This window comes from Pleurodeles waltl, chromosome 7 (assembly GCF_031143425.1).
Source record: "Pleurodeles waltl isolate 20211129_DDA chromosome 7, aPleWal1.hap1.20221129, whole genome shotgun sequence".
Taxonomy (NCBI): domain Eukaryota; kingdom Metazoa; phylum Chordata; class Amphibia; order Caudata; family Salamandridae; genus Pleurodeles; species Pleurodeles waltl.
In genome coordinates this window covers 1,048,585,732-1,048,611,160 of record NC_090446.1, presented here as the reverse complement: position 1 = coordinate 1,048,611,160, position 25,429 = coordinate 1,048,585,732, and the positions used below count along the sequence as shown (strand labels likewise).

The window sequence follows — 25,429 nt, the reverse complement described above, 5'->3', positions numbered from 1 at the left end:
GCAGGTCAGAAAGTGCATCTGGAATGCCAGTTTGCTCTAGAAACACTGCAGTGCAATTTCAGTATATTGATACCAAGCTGCTGTTCTACATTGCTCACCTTTTCTTAAACCCTGAAATGTGACAAGTACTCCCCACCATTGAAGAAGGTGGTGTCTATTGTAAGTGCTAGAGTGGCTGGGAATCTGCAAAGTGTTGTCCAATCATAACACTATGGGTGTCGCACCACAACAGTTTGCGTGTTATTTGAGGCAACAACAAAGCAACATCTACTCAATTTGACATGTGCCCACTTTGACACCAAACATTACTGCAACAAATCTGTCTGCAGACATGCCTCATGGATAAATTCTATGCACAAAGTCATCATGCCCAAAAAGTAACGCACCATTCTCAATGTCAGAGATTGTGAAACATTGTAACCAGTCTCTAAAATGACTTATCTGCATTGTTGGAAAAGCTTAAATCACAGATAGATGTTCTTTAGCAGTGGTAGCAGAGGTGTTTTTTTTTTCTTTCTTTTTTTTTTTTTAAACATTAGGAGTAAATGCCACGTGGCTAAGCAGAGTTCCAATTTGAATGCCAAACAAGCACTGCTGACCAGTCTTCCGCTTTCCTGTCAATAGTGTAAACAAGCATATGCAAACTTCTTGAGTTGGAGGTGAGCTGCCATCACAGCATGGCATTTGGTGCAAAATGTGGTTTAAACTCTTGGGGCAGACTTTATGGCAAAAAGTGCAAGTAAATTGATAATACTTTACACCTACCTTTAAAGGAAGGTATTTGTGAAGAGTTTGAAGGTTAGGCCTCCTTGAGGTCCAATGTCGCTAGAAAGTTACCTTGTTAAGAAGTGTAATAACTACGTGCCACATTTTCTTGTTGCATTGGTTTACAGGTAAGTATCCAGGACCAGCAGATTCAGTACAAGAAGAAGTGAGCATTGCGTCTTTGATAATACAGTGTACAGAGGAAACTAAATCTGGACTTCTGCTGCTCTCTACCAGAGAACTAATCTCGTCCTGCAATAAAGATTAATTGTCTGTTGACTGTTCTTTCGTAGAGGTATATTTGGCAAGCTTGTCCACACCTGTCCATGATTGGACAGTGTTAGGGGTCAGACACTATGAAGATCATTTCACATATTTTTTTTTGTTTTTGTTTTTTAATATACATCCTTCCCAGCTTACACTTGCTCCATTAGTAGCGCAGTAGATATTTATTTAAAGTAACCTGAAACTGGCAAATCTAGCATTGTTTCCCCTCTGTATTCTACCACTATCCACAACAAATATTAAGAATAAGATCACTTATCTAAACACTTGCTCATTAACAAAAAATGCAACTGTTAGTTTGCTTATGTTTTCCAATCAAGTGACTATGGCACTCCTTACAGAAACATGGATAATGAATATGTGCTCACCAAAAATCTTAGATGCAGTCGCCTCAGCTACACAATGTTAAACACAACAGCTCATAGGTACACATGGGGCAGGCTTAGCAGCCACAATTAAACAGTCAATCGGTTACTTCTTTGTACCTTGCCCAACGTATCCATAGTACAGTACCTTAATCTACACTTCCACCCCCTATTCCTCCGACATTATCAATACTACTTAAATATCGACCACCAGACTATATGGATGAATTTCCTATTGAATACTGATTTATTATGCTTTATATTGACATTAAAGATATTAGATTTTAACTTCAATAGTCAGATAGCGAAAACAAAGAATTTCTTGAGTCAGCCACTCAGACTGCTCGGATCTCCAACAGGTTGATGTGGAGTCTGAATTCCACTGGAGACCAGAGTCCTCTGATCTCCACCTCTCACAGATGGCTGCCTCAGCCCAGCAGTGACGCATGTGTCACTACTATTAGATCTGGCTCGGGAAGGGAGAAAGGTCTGCTGCTGACCCAATCGCAGTTCATTAAGCACAACTGCAGATCTTTTGTAGTGCGCCTCCCAGATCTGGACCTTGTTGGCGAGATTCCACTGACGCTGCGCCCACTGGAACTCTAGGTCCCACTGCAGAGCCCGCATATGCCAGCAGGCTTGTGTCACAAGCAAGATGGCAAGAGGCCAGGAGGCCCAGCAGCCACAGTGTCAGTCTCACCAAAATCCACAACCGAGGCTGAAACATCATTATCACACCCTGACTATTTAGGATTAGCCATCGAAAGAATAGGCCCAAAATTACAATGCGTCCAGAAAAGCCCCAACGAAAGGGGCCATCTGAGAAAGGGTCAGGTGTGAACCTCAGTGAGTGCGGGAAGTCTGTCCCCTAGTCTGGAGGTGGCAGAAGACTGCCTGGGGCGAACCAACCTTTAACAGCCAGTTGTCGCGATAGGGGAAGACTGGCAGCTCAAATCTCTGCAGATGAGCTGCAACTGCCCCCCTTACTTTGGTAAACACCCGAGGGGCACCAGTAAGGCCGAAGGGGAGCATAGCAAATTGAAAGTGCTCTTGGCATACCATGTACCGCAGGTAACGTCTGGGCAGACAGGACAATGATGAGGAAGTAGGTAACCTGCAAGTCCAACATTACATCCAATCTCCCAGTTCCAGCGCAGACAGGATCTGAGTAAGTGTGAGCACTTTGAATTTCTTCTTCAGAAAGAAGTTGACAGGGCGTAGGTCTAGGATAGGACAATGGACTTCATCCTTCTTGGGCATCAGAAAGTAGGGAGGAAAGCAACCACTACCTACTTCTGATGACGGCATCCTCTATATGGCTCCTTTGGACCACTTCCTTCCAGGTGTAGCCTGCCTCCCACGGGGTGCCCATGATGTTCGGAGAGCAAAGTAGAGAGGCTTGGAAGCTCAGGTGGCCGAGAGATAGTGTAACTGGACAAACCTCTGGCTACCTGACGCACAGGGTCTAGGGGTGTCAAATCTTCTGCTGCTCAGGGGCTGGGAAGCTCGCATGCCATTGTGGCTGGACAGGTAGAGACTCGTCTTCAATCCCCTATCGTGGCCACAATAGGAGGTCTCGGGTTGGCTATGGGCCGTAGAAAGGACCAAAGATCTGGCTGTAGCTCTGCTGTCTCTAAAGTGCTCAAGCACGGAGTCCGCCTTGTCTCCAAAGAGACAAGAGCTATCAAAGAGCATATCCATGCACAAGCCAGTGTTCCTTAACCTGGTGTGGCATATAAGGGCCACCGACGATGAAACTGCTCTAGCTAGTGAGTCAGTCGTATACAGCAAATGACTAACTTTGCTGTGTCCCTCCCGCCAGCAATAGCTTGAGAGAGTATGGCTAGAGCTTCCTCCCAAGCCATATTAAGCACCTGCGCAGCCAAGTCCTAGAGTGAGTGGGAGTATTGGCCCAAAAGGCAACCAGAGTTCACTGACACCAGTGCCGGGCTGGCAGAAGAAAACATTTTCTTTTCTACGGTATCTAGCCTCTTGGATTCCCTTGTCCAGTGCAGCGGTAGGGAATACACTAGGACTTACTTAGATTGGATGTGGAGGATTGGAGCACCAAGCTCTCCAGGATGGGGTGCTCAGTGAGGAAACTCGTGTCCTCTGGGGGTAGGGTGATGGCGGTGGGTTATTGTCCTATTCACAGGAGCCCCTGTGCATGGCTTGGACCAGGTCCAGACTTTGAATTCTGCAAGGCTTCGTTAAATGGGAGGATCGGTTTGGATGGTGTCACTCTCAGCTGAATCACCTCAGTCAAGATGTTCATCTTGACAGACACAGAGGGTAGTGTATGGTCCAGGACCTCGGCCACCTTCCTCACCACCACTGCAAATGAGGTTCAATCCTCCGTAGCTGCAGTACGAAAGAGACCAAGGCAGTATATATGAGGAGGTGTCAGTCCGATGGCTTTCGCCAAATCCTCATACCAGTGGTTTTCATAGGGGACTAGGATGCTGGTATTCACAAGTGTCCAGTGGAGCCTTCAAAACTTTCCCAAATCCTAGCCTGTAGAAATAGGGCTCAGGATCCAGCCCGGGGGAAAAGGCTCCAATCAGCGCCGGAATGAGCATCAGATGATGCCCATTTGGCTCCGTGTCAGGGACAAGAATGGGGTGGAGGCAAAGGGACTGGCACAGGAGAAGGTCAAGATGGCCTGACCAATGTTGGTCCAGATCCATCCATGGATCTAAGGGGCCCTACTGGCAGCAGTGGCAAATCCGCAGTGGGAAAAATAGTAGGGGCCCCTCCCATCTCTACAGGGCCCAAAGGCATACCAGAGGACATGGATCATACAAACATGAAGTGCATGGCCTCATAAAATTCACAGAGCTTGGAGGGGGTTGCTCCGGCTCCTGGAAACTTGGGGAGGTGAGGAGATGACCCAGGCTCAACTGCTGAACCAGGCTTTGAATGCCTATGTTCCCTTGTCTCGTCGGATGGCTGACAGAGTAAAGTCGAAAACCTCCTTTTTCTTTTGCGATTCACTTCATTTCTCAGATGATTTCAACTGCTAGGAACACTGATGGTTCTGAAACCAATGGTGGTACCTTGCGCTCGTCTAGGATCAAGACTGTTGCACCATCACTCATTGAGCTGCAAAGAGTTTGAAGGACCACTTCCTGAAGACCCTGGGATGCATGGCGCAACACTCAATGTATGTCTTGGTCACACTCGAGACGCCAGATACAGATTGTTAGAAATGGGGTCTCTAGAAGACAGTTGGTTTGCACCTTGTCCAAGTAGGGACCCTCACTCTAGTCAGGATAAGGGAGATACCCACTCGGATAACCCCAGCTCACCCCCTTGGTAGCTTGGCATGAGCAGTTAGGCTTATCTCAGAAGCAATGTGTAAAGCATTTGCACATAACACACAGTAATCAGTGAAAACACTACAAAAGGACACCACACCAGTTTTAGAAAAATAGCCAATATTTTTCTTAATAAAACAAAACCAAATACGATAAAAAAATCCAACATACAGAAATAAAAATATGAATGCTGCAAGATGCACTTAACAATACAGTTCCTTGAAGTCGATAACTCCACCTGGGGCAATAACGGCGTCGTGAACAAAAAAAAAACAAAAGTTCAGGCTGGCCTCGGCGTCGCGGGCCAGCTGCGGAGTCGGGAATACCTACAAACAATAACTTGGATTCGCAGGGCGTCGTGGTCCTCGCGGTAAGCTCCGGAGAGCGGCGTCTGTTCCGGAGTCGGTGCAGGAGTCGTCGGGCCCTTGAAGTCATGCACCTCGGGAATCGAACTCCGGCCTGATGAAATCAGGTGCGCTGGCGTGGATGGCATCGGGGCTGCGTTGTGAAGCGGGACGATGCGACGTGCGGTGCCCACAGGTCACGGTGCAGGTAGCGGCTCGGTGACGGCGTCCAGCGGCGTAGGTGAGACCAGGGCTGCGGTGTGAAGCGGGGCAGTGCAATGTGCGGTGTCCACAGGTCACGGCGCAGGTAGCGGCATCGTTGCGGAAGCGCAGTCATCGGTAGGCCCAAGCCAGCAGTGCGGGACGGGACGGTGCTTCGTGCTCCTCGCGAGCGGTGTCCACAGGCCACGGCGCAGGCAGCGGCGCCGGTGTCAGCAGGAGTGACGTCGTCGGGGATGTCCAGGCTGCGGCGTGAGCAGGTGATGCCGGAGTGCGGGCCCACAGGTTGCGGTGCGAGCAGCGGCTCGGTGAAGTCATCCGATGACGGCGTCTGTGAGACCAGGGTCGCGGTGCGAAGTGGGGCAATGCGACTCCGTGCGGCGTCGGCAGGTCATGGTGCAGGCCAGCGGCATTGCAGTGGTTTCACCTCTTGAACAACACAGTTCCCAGTGCTGCAGGTCGAGGAAGATGAAGTCTTTGGTGTCCCTGAGACTTCCAACAGGAGGCAAGCTCTACTCCAAGCCCTTGGAGAACTCTCTCAAGCAGGACACCCAGCAAAGTTCACCCTTTGCACTCTTTTCAGGTAGAAGCAGCAACTGCTGGCCAGTCCAGCAAAGCAAGATAGCAAAGGGACAGTACTCCTCCTTCAGCTCTTCTCCTGGGCAGAGGTTCCTCTTGATTCCCGAAAGATTCTAATAATCTGGGGTTTTGGGTCTGCTTCTTATACCCAGTTCTGCCTTTGAAGTTTCCAAACTTCAAAACAAAGTCTCAAGTGTTTGCAAGATCCTTCCTTGTTTAGGCCAGGCCCCAGAAACTCACCAGGGGGTCAGAGACAGCATTGTGTGAGGGTAGGCACAGTCCTTTCAGGTGTGAGTGGCCACTCCACCCCTCCCCTCATCCCCTCCAGCACAGATGGCTAATCAAGATATGCAGGCTAAACCCCAGCCCCCTTTGTGTCACTGTCTAGAGGAGAGGTGTGAACAGCCCAACTGTCAAACTGACCCAGACAGGGAATGCACAAACAGGCAGCCACAGAATGGATTAAGCAAGAAAATCCCTACTTTCTAAAAGTAGCATTTTCAAACGCACAAACTTAAAATCAACTTTACTAAAAGATGTATTTTTACATTGTGAGCTCAGAGACCCCAAACTCCACATGTCCATCAGATCACAAAGGGAATCTACACTTTAATCAAATTTAAAGGTAGCCCCCATGTTAACCTATGAGAGGGACAGGCCTTGCAACAGTGAAAAACGAATTAAGCAATATTTCACTGTCAGGACATATAAAACACATTACTATATGTCCTACCTTAACCATACACTGCACCCTGCCCTTGGGGCTACCTAGGGCCTACCTTAGGGGTGCCTTATATGTAAGAAAAGGGAAGGTTTAGGCCTGGCAAGTGGGTACACTTGCCAAGTCGAAGTTACAGTCAAGTTACAGTGACAGGTCTGAGACATGATTACAGAGCTACTTATGTGGATGGCACAACCAGTGCTGCAGGCCCACTAGCAGCATTTGATTTATAGGCCCTGGGCACCTCTAGTGCACTTTACTAGGGACTTACTAGTAAATCAAATATGCCAATTATGGATAAACCAGTCCACAGTACAATTTATATGGGGAGCACTTGCACTTTAGCACTGATTAGCAGTGGTAAAGTGCGCAGAGACAATAAACCAGCAAAAACAGAGTCCAAAACCAGGAGGTCAGAAGGCAAAAAGACAGGGGAGACATGCCAAAAAGCTGCCAGGTCTAACACAGATGTGTTGATCCATCACTGACATCTGCCAGTGACAGATGCCACAAGATTTAAACCCACCCTTCCTCATGGACATCCTGCCACACCTGGAGACAATGTCTCAAAAGGTCTTCGACAAAAGCTCCACAAAGGTCAGTCAAAAAGCGGCTGGGGGTTAATTGGGTGTATAAGCCCTTCTCCCGATCTGGCATGACTAGCACACAAAAAAGAACTAACGTCAGCACAGTGTGGTGGCACCTATGTAGGCACCACACACATCATGCCATGGGGAGCTGAACAATGCCACCTACCAGCAAGAAGGGGGTACTGCTCACAAAACAATTTCAGATTCAGTCTGACACCTGGAGATAATTCTAAGGTAAGGAATCTGCAGCTAGAAGTCTCTATCAGTTTTTTAGCTTTCAAGAGTTGCTTGTAACGTTTGTGCATTAAGTTGCAGAAATTAGAAACTATACATAGGAGACTACATAACCTGACAAAAAGCAGGATACAGCTTTGAAAAGGAAAGATGAATCACAGAAAATGTTGAAAAAAAAAGATTTGAAAAGCAATTCACAAAATAATTTTTGGCATTACAGAGGTTTAAGAGAGGTTTAAGAGAGAGGGAAGAATATGGTTTTATTCATGGCACATAAAATTTAACTCATTTCCAAATGAAGATTCAAATGACAAACACTACAATACAAAGATCATCGAGTCACTACACACATTGCTGAAGTAAAAAACCAAGAAGGATTTTAGTTTATTTTCAGTTGTTCAATGTTTTCCAAAATAGTATTTGCAGCTCCCACACAAATGTGCTCCCCTGTTTCATTTCTGAAATATTAAAAAAAAAAAAATCTAATGTTCTGAGAGATACAGTTGTAAGACTAAAGCAGATGGGTCGATTGGTGGTTAAGTTTAAAGATAATGCAGCATCTGCAAAAGTTTTATCCCCAGGCAAGCTACAGGCGGTACACAACTCCCTTTTCCGAACAATAACAGATGCAACCTGCAATCGTTAGGCAAGTTTCATAATTCACTGATAAGCAGGGAATTGTCAGGATTTAAAGATATCCTGGAATAATTTTTCTTGGATTAATGAAGCACTGTATTTTTAATCTTGTAGGATTAGAGGTGAGAGTTAACAGGACCTGGCTTAGGTCTTAGATTGGGAGCCATGAAGGGAAGGCTTCTTCCTGGGTGACAGGGGACTTGCAGATAAGTCAGTGAATGGCCAGGTGAGGGCAGAAACCGGTCTTGTAGGAAAGGGAATTTAATGTTTATCAGGGAATGACCAATGCTCCCTTGGTTTGTTTTTAAAGGTTTTTAATAAAAGGCAATGATGTTTTGGGGTAAATGGAGGCAATATTGTGGTCTGGGCTCCACAGGATCACTGGGCAAATCACAATGACTGATCTGCAACATTTCAAATTGATTAATATAAAAGACGGTGCTCCATGCTTTGTTATCTGCAAAAAACAAAATGATTTATTAAAAAATTTAGTGTTCTTTTAACAACAAAAATTGAGGTAGCAGGTTCTACGGAATTACAAAATGGGTAAACAGAATACAAATAACTCAAGGAATACATTCAAAGAGTAAAGGTTCTCCACTAGAATATTGAGCTATGGCACTATATCTCTACATGAGATCCGTAACTAGTTCATTGAATACTTGATTGGAGAAAGTTTTTTTAACTCATCATTTATCAGATAAAAAATATTAAGAGTGCGCAAGTCTTAATTCAGACTGGTTTAGACATTAAAAATGTGGGTGCTATATGACACAATCTAGGCCAATGGCTCATAGTCCAAACCTTTACCTTGAAATGTAAAACTAATATAGCAGTGATTTATGGTTGAAACTCTGATGTTGTTCTCATTTAAAGTCTTAGTCGACATAATGGGGCCTTAGAATATTTATATATTATATTCGAAAATTTCAATTTAACCTTAAATCACCAGATGGAGAAATTAAAGACTGTTTTTACAGCTCGACTACCAAAATTATTGAGATGCTATGGAAACATTAAACATTTACAGCTTGCAGATATTCTGCATTTAGTAAATAAACATACCTTTTAATGGTTTGAGCATAGGAATTCCTCCAGGCTGGATTACTCTCTAATATCAGAAGATTTGAAGAGTAAAGTTAAATTATATGAGATAATGCCTAGATACTAATCTGACAATTCAACTTGCTTCACATTACTTCTCTTAGGTAACATTCTTTCTGGTACAGACTATCTAATCCTCCCCAAGCGAGAGTGTGGATCTGGAATTTTTTCAGCTGTACTCCTGTGCGTTAGTTTGTGACACTGTACTGCTCCGGAAATCACGTGGGTGATCAGTAAAGGCTTCAATCCAGTGCACTGACGTCAATTGCTTTTGAAGTTGTCTGCTCCCACAAATGCAGAGCCACAACATCAAATTTGCTTTGGCCAGTGTACAAAGTCCTAGTCTTGGGGATCTTTTAATAAATAGAACCCAATTCACAGAACAGGGAAGGTGTGAGGGTCGGTAAAGAATACTTGGTTAGATAAGAGTCTCTACCAGAAAGTATTACCAAAGTTAAGTACCTTGGTCTTTATATAAGGACTTCTAACAGCAGATTCCTCACTTTTGAATAGATACCAGAGCAAGTGGCTCATGCTAACAATTCCTGCGGGACGAGCAAGCAAAATACCTCTCTTCACAAACCAGGGTTTCCAGGCAATAGTGCTTCCTGAACGTATGGAGTGACACTTGTGTAGCCGCCTGACAGATCATCAGAAAAAGTGCTCCATATGCCAACACATTGGTAGAAGCTTTGGTTCTTTTGGAGGATAGTTTTTGGCCATGATAGTGATGCAAAGTATAATGCAGCTGTAGACGGTCCTTTTCTGCACGACTTTTGTTCACTACAGCGAACCCCACAACAAGCGGATTGTCTACCCAGAGGTCTTTGGTATGATCAACATTAAAGATCAGTGCTGTTTTAGGCTCGAAGTGATGCAGTCACTCATCCAAATCCTCCTCAGAGGGGTGAGGCACAGCCATCAGGGTGATGGTTTGATCAGCATGGAACAGCTTCTCAACTTGTAGAAAAAAGGATGCTGGTGTCCGAATAACAAGTTTGTCTTGAAAGAAGGTGGTATACAGCAGATTCACATAGAAAGCCTACAGTTCATTCACCAGCCAGGCCCATTTTATGGCAGCAAGGAGCACTGTCATGCAATACAGGTGTTCCTATTGGTCTCAACTGAGCGTTAAAGTATAGATTCTCCCTCTTTAGAGACTATTGCACCCTCTTCATTAACAGTGGAACATGACACTCCCGTGATGACAATCCACCACCAGTGACTGACACCCATGGCACTATGTTTGGTTGAGGGTGGCCTATCAGACTGTGAGGAAAATCCAGCAATGGTGCCAGGACATTCTTCAATAAGCTGAAGGAGTCAAAATTTCTCCAAATTAGTGGTGGTAGGGCGCATTGGCACAACTTAACCTCTACCAACATCCCTTAAATACGAAAACTGTGGAAATGTCAGCAGTCATACAACATTTTGCACATTTAGAGCAGTATAATCTTTAAAATCAAGCTCAGATAGCAACAAATAGAATTTGCCTAAACTGGAAAATATACAAAACACTGGTAACACATTTTGGTGTTGGCATATTTGTCAGCAGTTGTAGACAAGGTCTCCCTTATCAATATGGGGTCTTGGATAGCCAGGTGCCCGTTAATTAAAATTAGGCAACAAGCATTGGCTGTTTAACTTTATCAACTGTTAATCCTAGTTTCCTACATTGGGTGCCCTCAGGACTCATAACTACGTTGCTCAACAATCATGTGGCTCCCTTGGGCAGACAGATTAGGTCTCATGGCTAGTTATTATTTTGGTAAATAACAACTCACAATATATTCTTAAGACTGAAGTTCAATCATTATTTACTACTCCAGCAAATCACAAGACTGAGATTGTGTTGGGATTCTCAGTCAGTATTCCAGTAGCTCTTTCCCTTACAGGGATCACCAGTACCAGTTAATACAGCACTGACACATTCTATTTTCAGCTCAAAGCAGCAATGCTAGCGCCCCCCATATTTAAGAATGCATACTACTACTAGAAAAAGCCCACTGCATTTACCACTAAATACACTAAGAAATCATCTATAAAACTCTTACTTTCTTCAAGTGTTCCAACTTGATGAATATTTCAGGGTACTGAGAACAATTTTGTGGACCTAATAATCTCCAGGAAGAGTAACTGAAAAAGTAGATAATTCAGTCATAGTTAAGCCTCTAACTCTTAGCCAGCGTACTGTTCAGAGCAGTTTGTTTTACCCCAACAGCCACAAAAACAACAATCAAATTCAACAAGGACTATATCATACTATTCATAACTAAAGAAATGCAGATAAAAAACCACAGATTGGAATCCCTCATCTTTGTAAACATGTTTAAAAGATGACTTTTCATTAAAAAGCCCCAGCACCAAAGGCCTAATTCTATTTGATACCCCTAATCACAGCTAGAGCTCTCTTATAGACTATATAATCTACCTCATTACCATATTAACATCCATCTAAAACCAAAAGTTCACAACCATTCACATAAGCACACTTTTCCCAGTTAATGATTTCACTAGGGGGATTATTGACAGGCCCCAAAAAGCTTATGAAGTCAAAATAAAGATGTTACAGTACAAAGATCTGTACATTTTATTTGGGACCAGCGGTTGTCCAAGGACAGATAGGAGGAAAATATTGAACTTAACTACTGATATTCTTTCACCATCTACAGTCACTGGAAAAAGGGAGGTATCCTCCCGCAAAATACAACTTTAGTCTTATCCTTATTATTTACCAGTATGTTGCTTTCATAGTGAAAGTGTAATGCATTTTTTTTCTTCTGGATTACAGCAAGGGTTTTCACCAGCATGGCCAGATCAAAAGTGTACAAGAGATTACCGTGGCTAAAGTCCCCAGATAAAGGGGGAAAAAAGGTTTGTCAAATTGAGGAAGCATGGAAGATTTGCTACAAATTGCAAAAACAATATGTAGGTGTAAGGAAATGCCTCCTTGGCATGGTTGCCCCCTGACTTTTTGCCTTTGCTGATGCTATGTTTACAATTGAAAGTGTGCTGAGGCCTGCTAACCAGGCCCCAGCACCCGTGTTCTTTCCCTAACCTGTACTTTTGTATCCACAATTGGCAGACCCTGGCATCCAGATAAGTCCCTTGTAACTGGTACTTCTAGTACCAAGGGCCCTGATGCCAAGGAAGGTCTCTAAGGGCTGCAGCATGTCTTATGCCACCCTGGAGACCTCTCACTCAGCACAGACACACTGCTTGCCAGCTTGTGTGTGCTAGTGAGGACAAAACGAGTAAGTCGACATGGCACTCCCCTCAGGGTGCCATGCCAGCCTCTCACTGCCTATGCCAGTATAGGTCAGTCACCCCTCTAGCAGGCCTTACAGCCCTAAGGCAGGGTGCACTATACCATAGGTGAGGGTACCAGTGCATGAGCACTGTGCCCCTACAGTGTCTAAGCAAAACCTTAGACATTGTAAGTGCAGGGTAGCCATAAGAGTATATGGTCTGGGAGTCTGTTTTGCACGAACTCCACAGCACCATAATGGCTACACTGAAAACTGGGAAGTTTGGTATCAAACTTCTCAGCACAATAAATGCACACTGATGCCAGTGTACATTTTATTGCAAAATACACCCCAGAGGGCACCTTAGAGGTGCCCCCTGAAACTTAACCGACTGTCTGTGTAGGCTGACTAGTTCCAGCAGCCTGCCACACTAGAGACATGTTGCTGGCCCCATGGGGAGAGTGCCTTTGTCACTCTGAGGCCAGTAACAAAGCCTGCACTGGGTGGAGATGCTAACACCTCCCCCAGGCAGGAGCTGTAACACCTGGCGGTGAGCCTCAAAGGCTCACCCCTTTGTCACAGCACCGCAGGACACTCCAGCTAGTGGAGTTGCCCGCCCCCTCCGGCCCCGGCCCCCACTTTTGGCGGCAAGGCCGGAGAAAATAATGAGAATAACAAGGAGGAGTCACTGGCCAGTCAGGACAGCCCCTAAGGTGTCCTGAGCTGAGGTGACTAACTTTTAGAAATCCTCCATCTTGCAGATGGAGGATTCCCCCAATAGGGTTAGGATTGTGACCCCCTCCCCTTGGGAGGAGGCACAAAGAGGGTGTACCCACCCTCAGGGCTAGTAGCCATTGGCTACTAACCCCCCAGACCTAAACACGCCCTTAAATTTAGTATTTAAGGGCTACCCTGAACCCTAGAAAATTAGATTCCTGCAACAACAAGAAGGACTGCCTAGCTGAAAACCCCTGCAGAGGAAGACCAGAAGACAACTACTGCCTTGGCTCCAGAAACTCACCGGCCTGTCTCCTGCCTTCCAAAGAACTCTGCTCCAGCGACGCCTTCCAAAGGGACCAGCGACCTCTGAATCCTCTGAGGACTGCCCTGCTTCGACGACGACAAGAAACTCCCGAGGACAGCGGACCTGCTCCAAAAAGACTGCAACTTTATCCAAAGGAGCAGCTTCAAAGAACCCTGCAATCTCCCCGCAAGAAGCGTGAGACTTGCAACACTGCACCCGGCGACCCCGACTCGGCTGGTGGAGAACCAACACCTCAGGGAGGACCCCCGGACTACTCTACGACTGAGTACCAAAACCTGCCCCCCCTGAGTCCCCACAGCGCCGCCTGCAGAGGGAATCCCGAGGCTTCCCCTGACCGCGACTCTCTGAAACCTAAGTCCCGACGCCTGGAAAAGACCCTGCACCCGCAGCCCCCAGGACCTGAAGGACCGGACTTTCACTGCAGAAGTGACCCCCAGGAGTCCCTCTCCCTTGCCCAAGTGGAGGTTTCCCCGAGGAAGCCCCCCCTTGCCTGCCTGCAGCGCTGAAGAGATCCCTTGATCTCTCATTGGCTTCCATTGCGAACCCGACGCTTGTTCTAACACTGCACCCGGCCGCCCCCGCGCCGCTGAGGGTGAAATTTCTGTGTGGGCTTGTGTCCCCCCCGGTGCCCTACAAAACCCCCCTGGTCTGCCCTCCGAAGACGCGGGTACTTACCTGCAAGCAGACCGGAACCGGGGCACCCCCCCTCTCTCCATTGAAGCCTATGCGTTTTGGGCACCACTTTGAACTCTGCACCTGACCGGCCCTGAGCTGCTGGTGTGGTAACTTTGGGGTTGCTCTGAACCCCCAACGGTGGGATACCTTGGACCAAGAACTGAACCCTGTAAGTGTCGTACTTACCTGGTAAAACTAACAAAAACTTACCTCCCCCAGGAACTGTGAAAATTGCACTAAGTGTCCACTTTTTAAATAGCTATTTGTGAATAACTTGAAAAGTATACATGCAATTGAAATGATTCAAAGTTCCTAATGTACTTACCTGCAATACCTTTCAAACAAGATATTACATGTTAAATTTGAACCTGTGGTTCTTAAAATAAACTAAGAAAAGATATTTTTCTATAACAAAACCTATTGGCTGGATTTGTCTCTGAGTGTGTGTACCTCATTTATTGTCTATGTGTATGTACAACAAATGCTTAACACTACTCCTTGGATAAGCCTACTGCTCGACCACACTACTACAAAATAGAGCATTAGTATTATCTCTTTTTACCACTATTTTACCTCTAAGGGGAACCCTTGGACTCTGTGCATGCTATTCCTTACTTTGAAATAGCACATACAGAGCCAACTTCCTACAGTAGGCATCAGAAGCTGTTGAAGTCTATTACAGAATCATCTTTTATTCTAGTCACCCTATACCTTTAATGTAAATGGTTATTATTCTGACAGTCATTATCAAAAGCTTGGCAAAAATCAAATGTCTATTTTACCATTTATCAAATAAGCAATGGTGGAGAAACCGTTTTTGTTTTATCAGCAAAATAAATAAAAACTGAAGAGTGGGAGCCTTAAGTATAATTAACAACTCTTATTTTCTCCAAAGGATAATGAGATCTACAGAATAACAGGTCACTCAAAAAGCAACAAAAGCAACTATAAAGAGAGGCATTCTTGTCAACTGATTTTCAGGCATTCTCCCAGAACACAACTGAGAGATCAATTGCTGACTCGCCACATTAGAGTTTTGCTTGTTTAACTGTGATTACATAAAGTTTGTTAGCCCAACCACTTAATCGTATCAAGAAAATGTTTGAAAACCCCTGCAGGTTTATCTGTAGATCATTTCTTAAAAAGGTTTACTTATCACTCTCTTCTATGACCTAGGAATTGTCCTCTTCAAGGTTACCCATAGGAATAGGAGGAATACGTTACCTGCCACTAATCGTCCTTTAGGCCATATATCGAAGTTGTACTATATTCTGGTCCTGCAACCCTTGAATGATTCATTGATTTGACATTTTTTGCAATGCATTGATGAATAAAGGATTCCAAAAGAATACTGTTGGCTATTAATACAATAGACCCACTTGCAACTGGCTGATCATAGACACTTAAAAGAAACACTGTCCATTATGTCTCTGTACCAACAACTCCAGGGCATCAGTCTTTAGTTAAGCATTAAGGTTAGTCATGCAATGAAATATTAGGGAACCTTTATTCAAATAATGCCCAACCCGAGGACATTCTGATTTGACAGCCTTAAAATCGAGCATATTTTTTCCAAAATTACTCTAATTTCATAGCCAGATAGGCACCACCTTTCACGGATTCCAAATTCTTTTTCAAACTAAACCTTTTTAACAATGGCTACGAACAACCTGGGTTTGACACAGATATTAACTCTCGTAACAAATTGAAAACAATTAGCATTTACTGATGACAAAAACATGTGCCATTTGAGAGGGTTAACATCAACAAACTGCAAACAGACTAGAATTAATAAAGGATAACCTTTTTCCTAGCTTCTGGAGTACATTTAGTAGGTGTGTGTTAAAGTTAGTCAATCTCCAGATCCAAACTATGCATTTTATCCATGGCCCACTTCCTCAAAGCAACCTAAAAACAAGTGGTCCCTTACATCATTCTTAACAGTAAATAACGTACAAAATAAAAAAAACTAGAGATTCAAGTGCAGCCAACAGGAAGTTTACCATAGCCCAATTTGGAATGTGGGAGCAGATAGCTGATCCTTGGGGAAGCATCCCATTTTATTAATTCAAATTCAGAACGGAACTAAGGGAGAGAACACCTGAAAAGAATACTAAAGGCTTCCATTAAGTTAGACAGTTTAGGATTAACTTGGCCATCTAGTATCCAGTGGGCCCTAAAATACAACTCAGTTGATAAGTTAAGGTTGAAGCCCAAACCAGAAAGTCCCTCCTCAAAGTTACCATAAGTTGCTTTCTGACAGATTTTTTTTTAACAACAAATTGCTTGTAAATAAATCAGCAGCTACGCAAATCTATGAGGGCTGCAGGAAGCCCTGGACAATAAGTAGTTAACTACACTGCTTTAAGATCGGGTTTCTTTGAAATTAAAATAATTAAACAACCAGAAGGCTAGCTACAATGCTGGTTTCTGGTCCAGGGAGGACCTGGTCTGGAAGTTCTGGCTGGACTGTTCCCATATGGAACAGAGTCAAGACCGATTTGCATATTGCTGGGTCCAAACTGGAATGGCATGGGAAGCAAAAAAAAAAAAAAAAAAACTGACAGATTAAACCCAGATCTGTGAGTGAGGGTCAATGTTTGATTTGTTCTGCATTCCGTCCATCATCTGTTTTTACAATGTTCATGGATAGCATGACTGTTAAACGGTATAAACCCATCAAACTCAAAATCCTCTTTTTCAGCCTTGTTTCATGATGGAGAATAATATATTTACTGTGCCAAAATCGCTCCATGAAAGTAATCCAGGCCAGAATCTCCATCCCATGCACATTCCATAATAATAAAACTGAGATAAAGCTAGAAATGCTGCCACCTCTTGATCTTACACTTTGGATTCTGAGGCAAGAGAGGCATGTAAAATTAATTAAGTGGGTGTTGGCTATCTGTAGCAAGGTAGGAGAATCTTGCATGCAAAGATCTTCTTGAAAACGAGTCACTCAATACTTGCCACCCACTTCCATGAAATTGTGTCTGTCTTTTGACAACCTAAACAGTTGCCCTAAGGGAAGACCTAAATTAAAATGTGTTGAAATTTAATGAAAGTGAATGCATGTACTTACCAAGATTACATGAAACCCATAAGGTTTATATGAATCCAGAAGTAACAATACTAAAGTTATTTAGCTTTAGCAGGTTAGTGATGACTATGGTATAATTTAAGCACAATAGCAGCAACTGCCCAGAAACCTCATGAAAAAACTGGCTGACTAGCTATATGTGAAATGTTCTTACCAATGGATGATACATTTTCTTTCTGAATATTAAGACAAACAACATACTATGTTACTTTTCCCATCAGATCCTTATATTTTGTTTCAGAAATCTCCTTTTATACAGCTACCCGCTTACAGGATTATTATGCCATCAGAAACAATTATCATTTAAACAAAATATCTCTATCCTTAGATGAGAACACTTCTCATTGATATATATAACAATTAAAAGTAAAACGTAAACGTTAAAGGGGAACTATGCATGTGTAGTATTACAAGTGACAAGAAAATATTTTTTGTTGTGTGCTATAGTAAAAATCACAATTACAAACTGCTGAGAGAGGGCCATCACTTGTAGCAGTAATAATGCATTTTTTAAACTTGAAAAATACTAACCTCTTTGCCATCCTTATAATACCTATTTGCTTCATGAACAGCTGCAGCAACCTGCTGACTTTTCAGCTGGCTCAGTTTGCTTTCAGGATTTCGTAACCTAGTGACCATTCGAGTTGATTCAGGAGTCCCTTTCCCTGGGCCTGGAGAATCACCAAATTCACTGCTTGTTTTCTCCAGCTTAAATTCAACTAAAAATAAAAAATAAAAAAGTTACTTGCAATGATTAGAGGATGAGATTAAAGATTTCCTTGAAATCTGCAGACTCCAGAATTCAAATTGTTTGTGGTAAACATCTAGTTAGGGAAGCTGGGCCACTAGATACCTAAGCTTAATAAAAAAAAATACTAACGTTATAAGAGGGTGTGCATAAGCTGGTCAGATCACACTGTGTTACAATGTTTTTTAATTGAAGCACCCATTTACGTATTCTGTTCCATCCTAGCATTCAAATTTCACAAGGCCCAGATAGCCTTCACAACTTGACACAGAGGTTTCCACAAGGTCGAAGTGTGTAAAATGCAGGGGGAGCGAGGTGTACAGGAATGCACAGGCCACTGTCCTCTGCCACCTCCATTAAACATAAACCTGAGTTTTGGAACCTCTCCTCTATGTATGATAACAATGATATCTATCAGGAGGAAGAAAGCTGAGAGAGGGTTTATTCAGGACTGACAGGAGGGAAATCAGGAGTATGAAGGGTATATTCAGGGTAGGGTGGGGAAAGAGCTTCATTGCACAGAGAAAGAAACACTGAACTGTGGTGAAAAAAAAAAAAACATTTTTTAAATACCAGTCACTTTCTGCTATTCTTATTATTAATCTGCAGATTACACAACTTTACTGAAATTCACTGGGGTTGATTTGTGCAGGCACTAGTCACTATTTTAATACAATCAATATATTTTCTTTATAAATCCTTCCTCTATCGCTTATTCATGTGTGCAATTTTGGATAATCACTCTTCATGTTGACATCAATTGATTATTAATTTTTACATTTAGTATTTTATTCCATTCAATGAGATGCCACATTTGGGTTCATTCCGGGTCCAACACATTTCAACTGCATAGGCTTCATCACTTGTCAATTTTGAAAACATCTGTACAAAAATGCAATTGTCTAATTCTGTACCAAGCACTATGAATCAGCAATTTATCATATATATTGTTATGCTAATTTAAATACAAAAACACCCTTCAAGTTGAAACTTATTCATCCCAAATATCAAAATCAATCTTATTTTTTAAGAGGCAATAATTCAATCAGTTGAGCAACTCCGACTGCTTCTCTTAGCTTGGACAGGCCACAAAGGAGTGGGGCCAGTCACACAGACTATTTCGATCCAGGGAGAAAGTTAACAACCACTTCCAGCAGTCATAGAGTCCTTAGGGTCTTTTCCTGCTTCAACGCGGTCCAGACGGAAAGTGGCCCTGATGCTTGGGATGCAGGATGCTAAGACCCTGAAGATAAATGAATAGATGCAGTGAGTTTTCCTAAGGCCATCCTGTGGGCCATAAGATACGCTTCAGGGGTAATCTCAGGACTCGATCTCCCATGATGTAGCAATGCAGATCAGTAAGCTCCAGTTGCCACTAGTCTTCCTGTTATACCAGTCTCAATGGTTCTTTACAGTTGGGGCACCAAAGTACACTTTGACGCTGGTCACAGGCCCGACTTACTTAAAGGTCCTATTGAGGGTCAGGAATCAGTGTGCCGGTGTTTCAGGGCAGCAGGGCACTTGAGGAGTGCAGATCTCTTTTGCTGAACAGGGGACTAGCCGCCTAGCCCCTGAAGTCACTTATTCTGTCCTGGCACAAGTGAAGCTCTTGTGCACAAGTGGGTACAGCAGGCACATTCTCTTGGGTGCAGCAGATGCAGTTCATCATCTGGTGCAGTCTCCCTTTGCTGGGTCCAGGGAGCAGCTTAGCAGTCGCCCTTCTGTATTCTGTCCAGTCCAGTAGTATTCATAGGACTTTTATGTCACCTTCATGCATGAGGAAGAAGAGGACTCACTAGCCAATAGGCAACAATTCCCATTAGGCAACCCTTACCATTGTACATCCCTGTCAAGGAAGTGTGGCATCAGAATCTCCCAGAAGGTACTATCCTACCCAGTACCAACATGACCAGACTTACTTTCCTGTGTGGAGCTCCCTACCTCAAATGGGGGGGCGAGCTAAAACAACAAAAAAGGTAATACAGGGATTTTCCTTCCGAGATGCCAGCCTTTCTGAGCAAACGAAACCCCGACTACTGTAACTTGCATGTGCTCAACAGAAGCATATTCCCCTTTGAAGCTCGCCATCTGTGGCTCACTCCCCCTCTCGCCATTCTGCCAGGAGTTGGTCACCCCTCCTGGCTTTCATTTGAGTCGTTCACCCCTCTCTCCAGAGAGGCAGCAAGGTGTCTCGGGGACGGTTCCGGGAGTAGCTGTGCGTATCAGAAACAGCATCTTAAAACTTGGGCAAAGAAGTGGCAACTATAAAAAGGCCCTTTCTGCATCCAAGTTATCTAAAAGCCAACTTAAGCAGTGAGTTGGGATTAATTTAACAATTCATCCGATATCCTGGAGTACTATCTTTGGCAGTCCCCAAATTAAGTTAGCATTTAGCACAATGCCTAGTGTAACTCCATGTTATCAATGGGGCTACCAGACTTACTACAGTGAAAAATGAAAATGTCACTTACCCAGTGTACATCTGTTCGTGGCATCAGTCGCAGTAGATTCGCATGTTCTGCAATAGCTCGCCATCTGGTGTTGGGCCGGAGTGTTACAAGTTGTTTTTCTTCGAAGAAGTCTTTCGAGTCACGGGACCGAGTGACTCCTCCTTTTGTCTCCATTGCGCATGGGCGTCGACTCCATCCTCGATTGTTTTTCCCCGCAGAGGGTGAGGTAGGAGTTGAATTGTAGTAATAGTGCCCATGCAATGGAGTGACTAAGTATGCACTTATTTAAGGTTGAGATGATACATATATAAATAATTGAAGGTAACTTCCAAACTGCTACAGGCTCCCGGGGAGGCGGGTGGGCACATGCGAATCTACTGCGACTGATGCCACGAACAGATGTACACTGGGTAAGTGACATTTTCAGTTCGATGGCATCTGTCGCTGTAGATACGCATGTTCTGCAATAGACTAGTAAGCAGTTATTTCCCCAAAAGCGGTGGATCAGCCTGTAGGAGTGGAAGTAGTCTGAAATAATGTCCTTAATACAGCTTGACCTACTGTGGCTTGTTGTGCGGATAACACGTCTACACAGTAGTGCTTGGTGAATGTGTGAGGCGTAGACCATGTGGCTGCCTTACATATTTCTTGCATTGGGATGTTTCCTAGAAAGGCCATGGTAGCACCTTTCTTTCTGGTTGAGTGTGCCCTTGGTGTAATGGGCAGCTGTCGTTTAGCTTTAAGGTAGCAGATTTGGATGCATTTAACTATCCATCTGGCTATACCTTGTTTTGAAATTGGGTTTCCTGCATGAGGTTTTTGAAATGCAATAAAGAGTTGTTTAGTCTTTCTGATGTTCTTTGTTCTGTCAATGTAATACATTAATGCTCTTTTGACATCTAATGTATGTAGTGCCCTTTCAGCTACGGTATCTGGCTGTGGAAAGAACACCGGAAGTTCCACTGTTTGATTTAGATGGAACGGTGAAATAACCTTTGGCAAAAATTTAGGATTGGTCCTTAGGACGACTTTATTTTTGTGTAGTTGTATAAAAGGTTCCTGTATAGTAAACGCCTGAATCTCGCTTACTCTTCTCAGGGAAGTAATGGCGATGAGAAATGCCACCTTCCAGGTTAGGAACTGTATGTCGCAGGAGTGCATGGGTTCAAAAGGTGGACCCATAAGTCTAGTTAGGACAACATTTAGGTTCCATGAAGGAACAGGTAGTGTTCTTGGTGGTATAATTCTCCTAAGGCCCTCCATGAATGCTTTAATGACTGGTATTTTATATAGGGAAGTTGAATAGGTAGTCTGCAGGTATGCAGATATTGCTGCAAGGTGAATCTTAATGGAAGAGAAAGCTAGGTTAGATTTTTGTAAGTGAAGCAAGTAACCCACTACATGTTCTGGAGTTGTGTGTAATGGTTGTATTTGATTAATATGGCAGTAGCAAACAAACCTCTTCCATTTACTTGCATAGCAGTGCCTGGTGGATGGCCTTCTTGCTTGTTTTATGACTTCCATACATTCTTGGGTAAGTTGTAAGTGCCCGAATTCTAGGATTTCAGGAGCCAGATTGCTAGATTCAGCGATGCTGGATCTGGGTGTCTGATCTTTTGGTTGTGCTGTGTCAACAGATCTGGCCTGTTGGGCAATTTGATGCAGGGTACCACTGATAGGTCTAGCAGCGTTGTGTACCAGGGTTGCCTTGCCCAAGTTGGTGCTATCAATATGAGTTTGAGTTTGCTTTGACTGAGTTTGTTTACCAGGTAAGGAAGGAGAGGGAGAGGAGGAAAAGCGTAAGCAAATATCCCTGACCAGTTCATCCATAGGGCATTGCCTTGGGATTGTTTGTGTGGGTATCTGGATGCGAAGTTTTGGCATTTTGCGTTCTCCCTTGTCGCAAACAAGTCTATCTGAGGTGTTCCCCAGAGTTTGAAATAAGTGTTCAGTATTTGGGGGTGAATTTCCCATTCGTGGACCTGTTGGTGATCTCGAGAGAGATTGTCTGCGAGTTGATTTTGTATCCCTGGTATAAACTGTGCAATTAGGCGAATTTGGTTGTGAATTGCCCAATGCCAAATTTTTTGTGCTAACATGCTTAACTGCGTGGAGTGCGTCCCTCCCTGCTTGTTTAGATAATACATTGTTGTCATGTTGTCTGTTTTGACGAGAATGTATTTGTGAACTATTATTGGTTGGAAAGCTTTTAGTGCTTGAAAAACTGCAAGAAGTTCTAGGTGATTGATATGCAGTTTTGTTTGATGTACGTTCCCTTGTCCTTGTATGCTGTGTTGATCGAGGTGTGCTCCCCACCCTGTCATGGAAGCATCTGTTGTTATTACGTATTGTGGCACTGGGTCTTGAAAAGGCCGCCCCTTGTTTAAATTTATGTTGTTCCACCACAGAAGCGAGAGGTAAGTTTGGCGGTCTATTAACACCAGATCTAGAAGGTGACCCTGTGCTTGAGACCACTGTGATGCTAGGCATTGTTGTAAGGGCCTCATGTGCAGTCTTGCGTTTGGGACAATGGCTATGCATGATGACATCATGCCTAGGAGTTGTAATACCATCTTTGCTTGTATCTTTTGTGTTGGATACATGCGTTGTATGATGGTGTTGAAATTTTGAATTCTTTGTGGACTTGGAGTGGCTACTCCTTTTGATGTGTCTATTATGGCTCCCAGGTATTGTTGTACCTTGCGTGGCCGAATCTTGGATTTTGTGAAATTGACGGTGAACCCTAGTTTGAAGAGGGTTTGTATGATATGATTTGTGTGATTTGAGCACTCTATTAACGAATGGGCCTTGATTAGCCAGTCGTCTAGATATGGGAACACATGTATTTGCTGCCTTCTGATGTGTGCAGCGACTACCGCTAGACATTTGGTAAAGACTCTTGGTGCGGTTGTTAATCCGAAAGGCAGTACCTTGAATTGGTAATGTATTCCTTTGAATACAAACCTTAGGTATTTCCTGTGCGATGGGTGAATTGGTATATGGAAATAAGCATCCTTGAGGTCTAAAGTTGCCATGTAGTCGTGCAGCTTTAGCAATGGCAATACTTCTTGTAGTGTGACCATGTGGAAGTGGTCTGATTTGATGAAAGTGTTGACTACTCTGAGGTCTAGGATTGGTCTCAGTGTTTTGTCCTTCTTTGGTATCAGAAAGTACAGTGAGTAAACTCCTGTGTTTATTTGTGTGTTTGGCACTAATTCGATTGCATTCTTTTGCAATAGTGCCTGCACTTCTATCTCTAGGAGATTGGAATGGTGTGTTGTTAAATTTTGTGCTTTTGGTGGTATGTTTGGAGGGAACTGTAGAAATTCTATGCAGTAACCATGTTGGATAATTGCTAGAACCCAAGTGTCTGTAGTGATTTTCTCCCATGCTCTGTAATAATGACCTATTCGTCCCCCCACTGGTGTTGTGTGGAGGGGGTGAGTGACATGTGAGTCACTGTTTAGTAGTAGGGGTTTTGGGGCTTTGGAATCTTCCTCTATTTCTAGGGAATTGCCCTCCTCTATATTGTCCCCGAAAACCTCCTCTATACTGTCCTTGGTAACTGGACGGTGTGGCTTGTGAGGTGCTGGCTTGTGTGCTTTGACCCCGAAACCCCCCTCGAAAGGGCGTTTTACGGAATGAGCTGTAATTCCCTCTGCTCTGCGGGGAGTAGAGTGCGCCCATGGCTTTGGCAGTGTCCGTATCTTTTTTGAGTTTCTCAATCGCTGTGTCCACTTCTGGACCGAACAGTTCTTTTTCATTAAAGGCATATTGAGAACTGCTTGTTGAATCTCTGGTTTAAATCCAGACGTTCGGAGCCATGCATGCCTTCTGATAGTTACAGATGTATTAATTGTCCGTGCAGCTGTATCTGCAGCGTCCATGGAGGAGCGGATCTGGTTGTTGGAGATGGCCTGTCCCTCCTCAACCACTTGTTTTGCCCTATTTTGGAAGTCTTTGGGCAGATGTTCAATGAGATGTTGCATCTCGTCCCAGTGGGCTCTGTCATAGCGCGCAAGTAGTGCCTGGGAGTTCGCGATGCGCCACTGGTTTGCAGCTTGTGCTGCGACTCTTTTACCAGCTGCATCAAACTTGCGGCTTTCTTTATCTGGGGGTGGTGCATCTCCAGATGTGTGAGAGTTGGCCCTTTTCCTAGCTGCTCCTACAACAACAGAGTCTGGTGGCAGCTGTGTTGTGATGAAAGCCGGGTCTGTAGGAGGCGGCTTATACTTTTTTTCCACCCTTGGTGTGATTGCCCTACTTTTGACCGGGTCCTTAAATATGTCTTTTGCGTGCCGGAGCATACCAGGGAGCATAGGCAGGCTTTGGTAGGAGCTGTGGGTGGAGGAGAGTGTGTTGAACAGGAAATCATCCTCGACCTGTTCTGAGTGGAGGCTTACGTTGTGAAATTGTGCTGCTCTAGCCACCACCTGAGAGTACGCGGTGCTGTCTTCTGGTGGAGATGGTTTTGTAGGGTATGCCTCTGGGCTGTTATCTGACACTGGGGCGTCGTATAGGTCCCATGCGTCCTGGTCTTGGTCACCCTGGCTCATGGTGGTGTGAGCTGGGGAGTGTGATGGCGTTTGTGCTGGTGAAACGTTAATCACGGGCGGAGGAGAGGGTGGTGGTGTAACTCTTTTCACCACTTTTGGTTGTGGTGCTTGTTCCGTCTGGAACTCCAACCTTCTCTTTCTCCTAATGGGGGGAAGGGTGCTTATTTTTCCTGTCCCCTGCTGAATGAAGATACGCTTTTGCGTATGGTCCGCATCAGTTGCTTGTAGCTCTTCCTCAAACCTATGCTTCTGCATTTGGGAGGTTAGCGAGTGCTCTTCTGTATAAGAGCCTGAAGCTGGGTCGCTTGCAGTTTGTTTCGGCGTCGAAACTGTGTCTGCGTGTTTTTTCGGCTCCGAGGTGACTTTTTTCCTTTTCGGGGCCGAAACCTCTCGGCGTCGATCTGTTTCGGTGCCGCTGTCTCGGCGTCGAGCCGTGTCCACACCGGCA

General features: G+C 44.3%; 1 protein-coding gene across 6 annotated transcripts in view; it reads right to left on the bottom strand.

Annotated features, from left to right (window-relative positions):
* The window catches only part of BPTF (bromodomain PHD finger transcription factor), a 1,198,927-nt gene that overhangs the window by 964,406 nt on the left and 209,092 nt on the right, over positions 1-25,429 (bottom strand). For all 6 annotated transcript variants that reach the window (XM_069199907.1, XM_069199908.1, XM_069199910.1 and 3 more), the window contains exon 7: positions 17,759-17,946. In XM_069199907.1, coding sequence (XP_069056008.1) covers positions 17,759-17,946 — 188 coding nt within the window. The remainder of the gene's footprint in view (positions 1-17,758; positions 17,947-25,429) is intronic.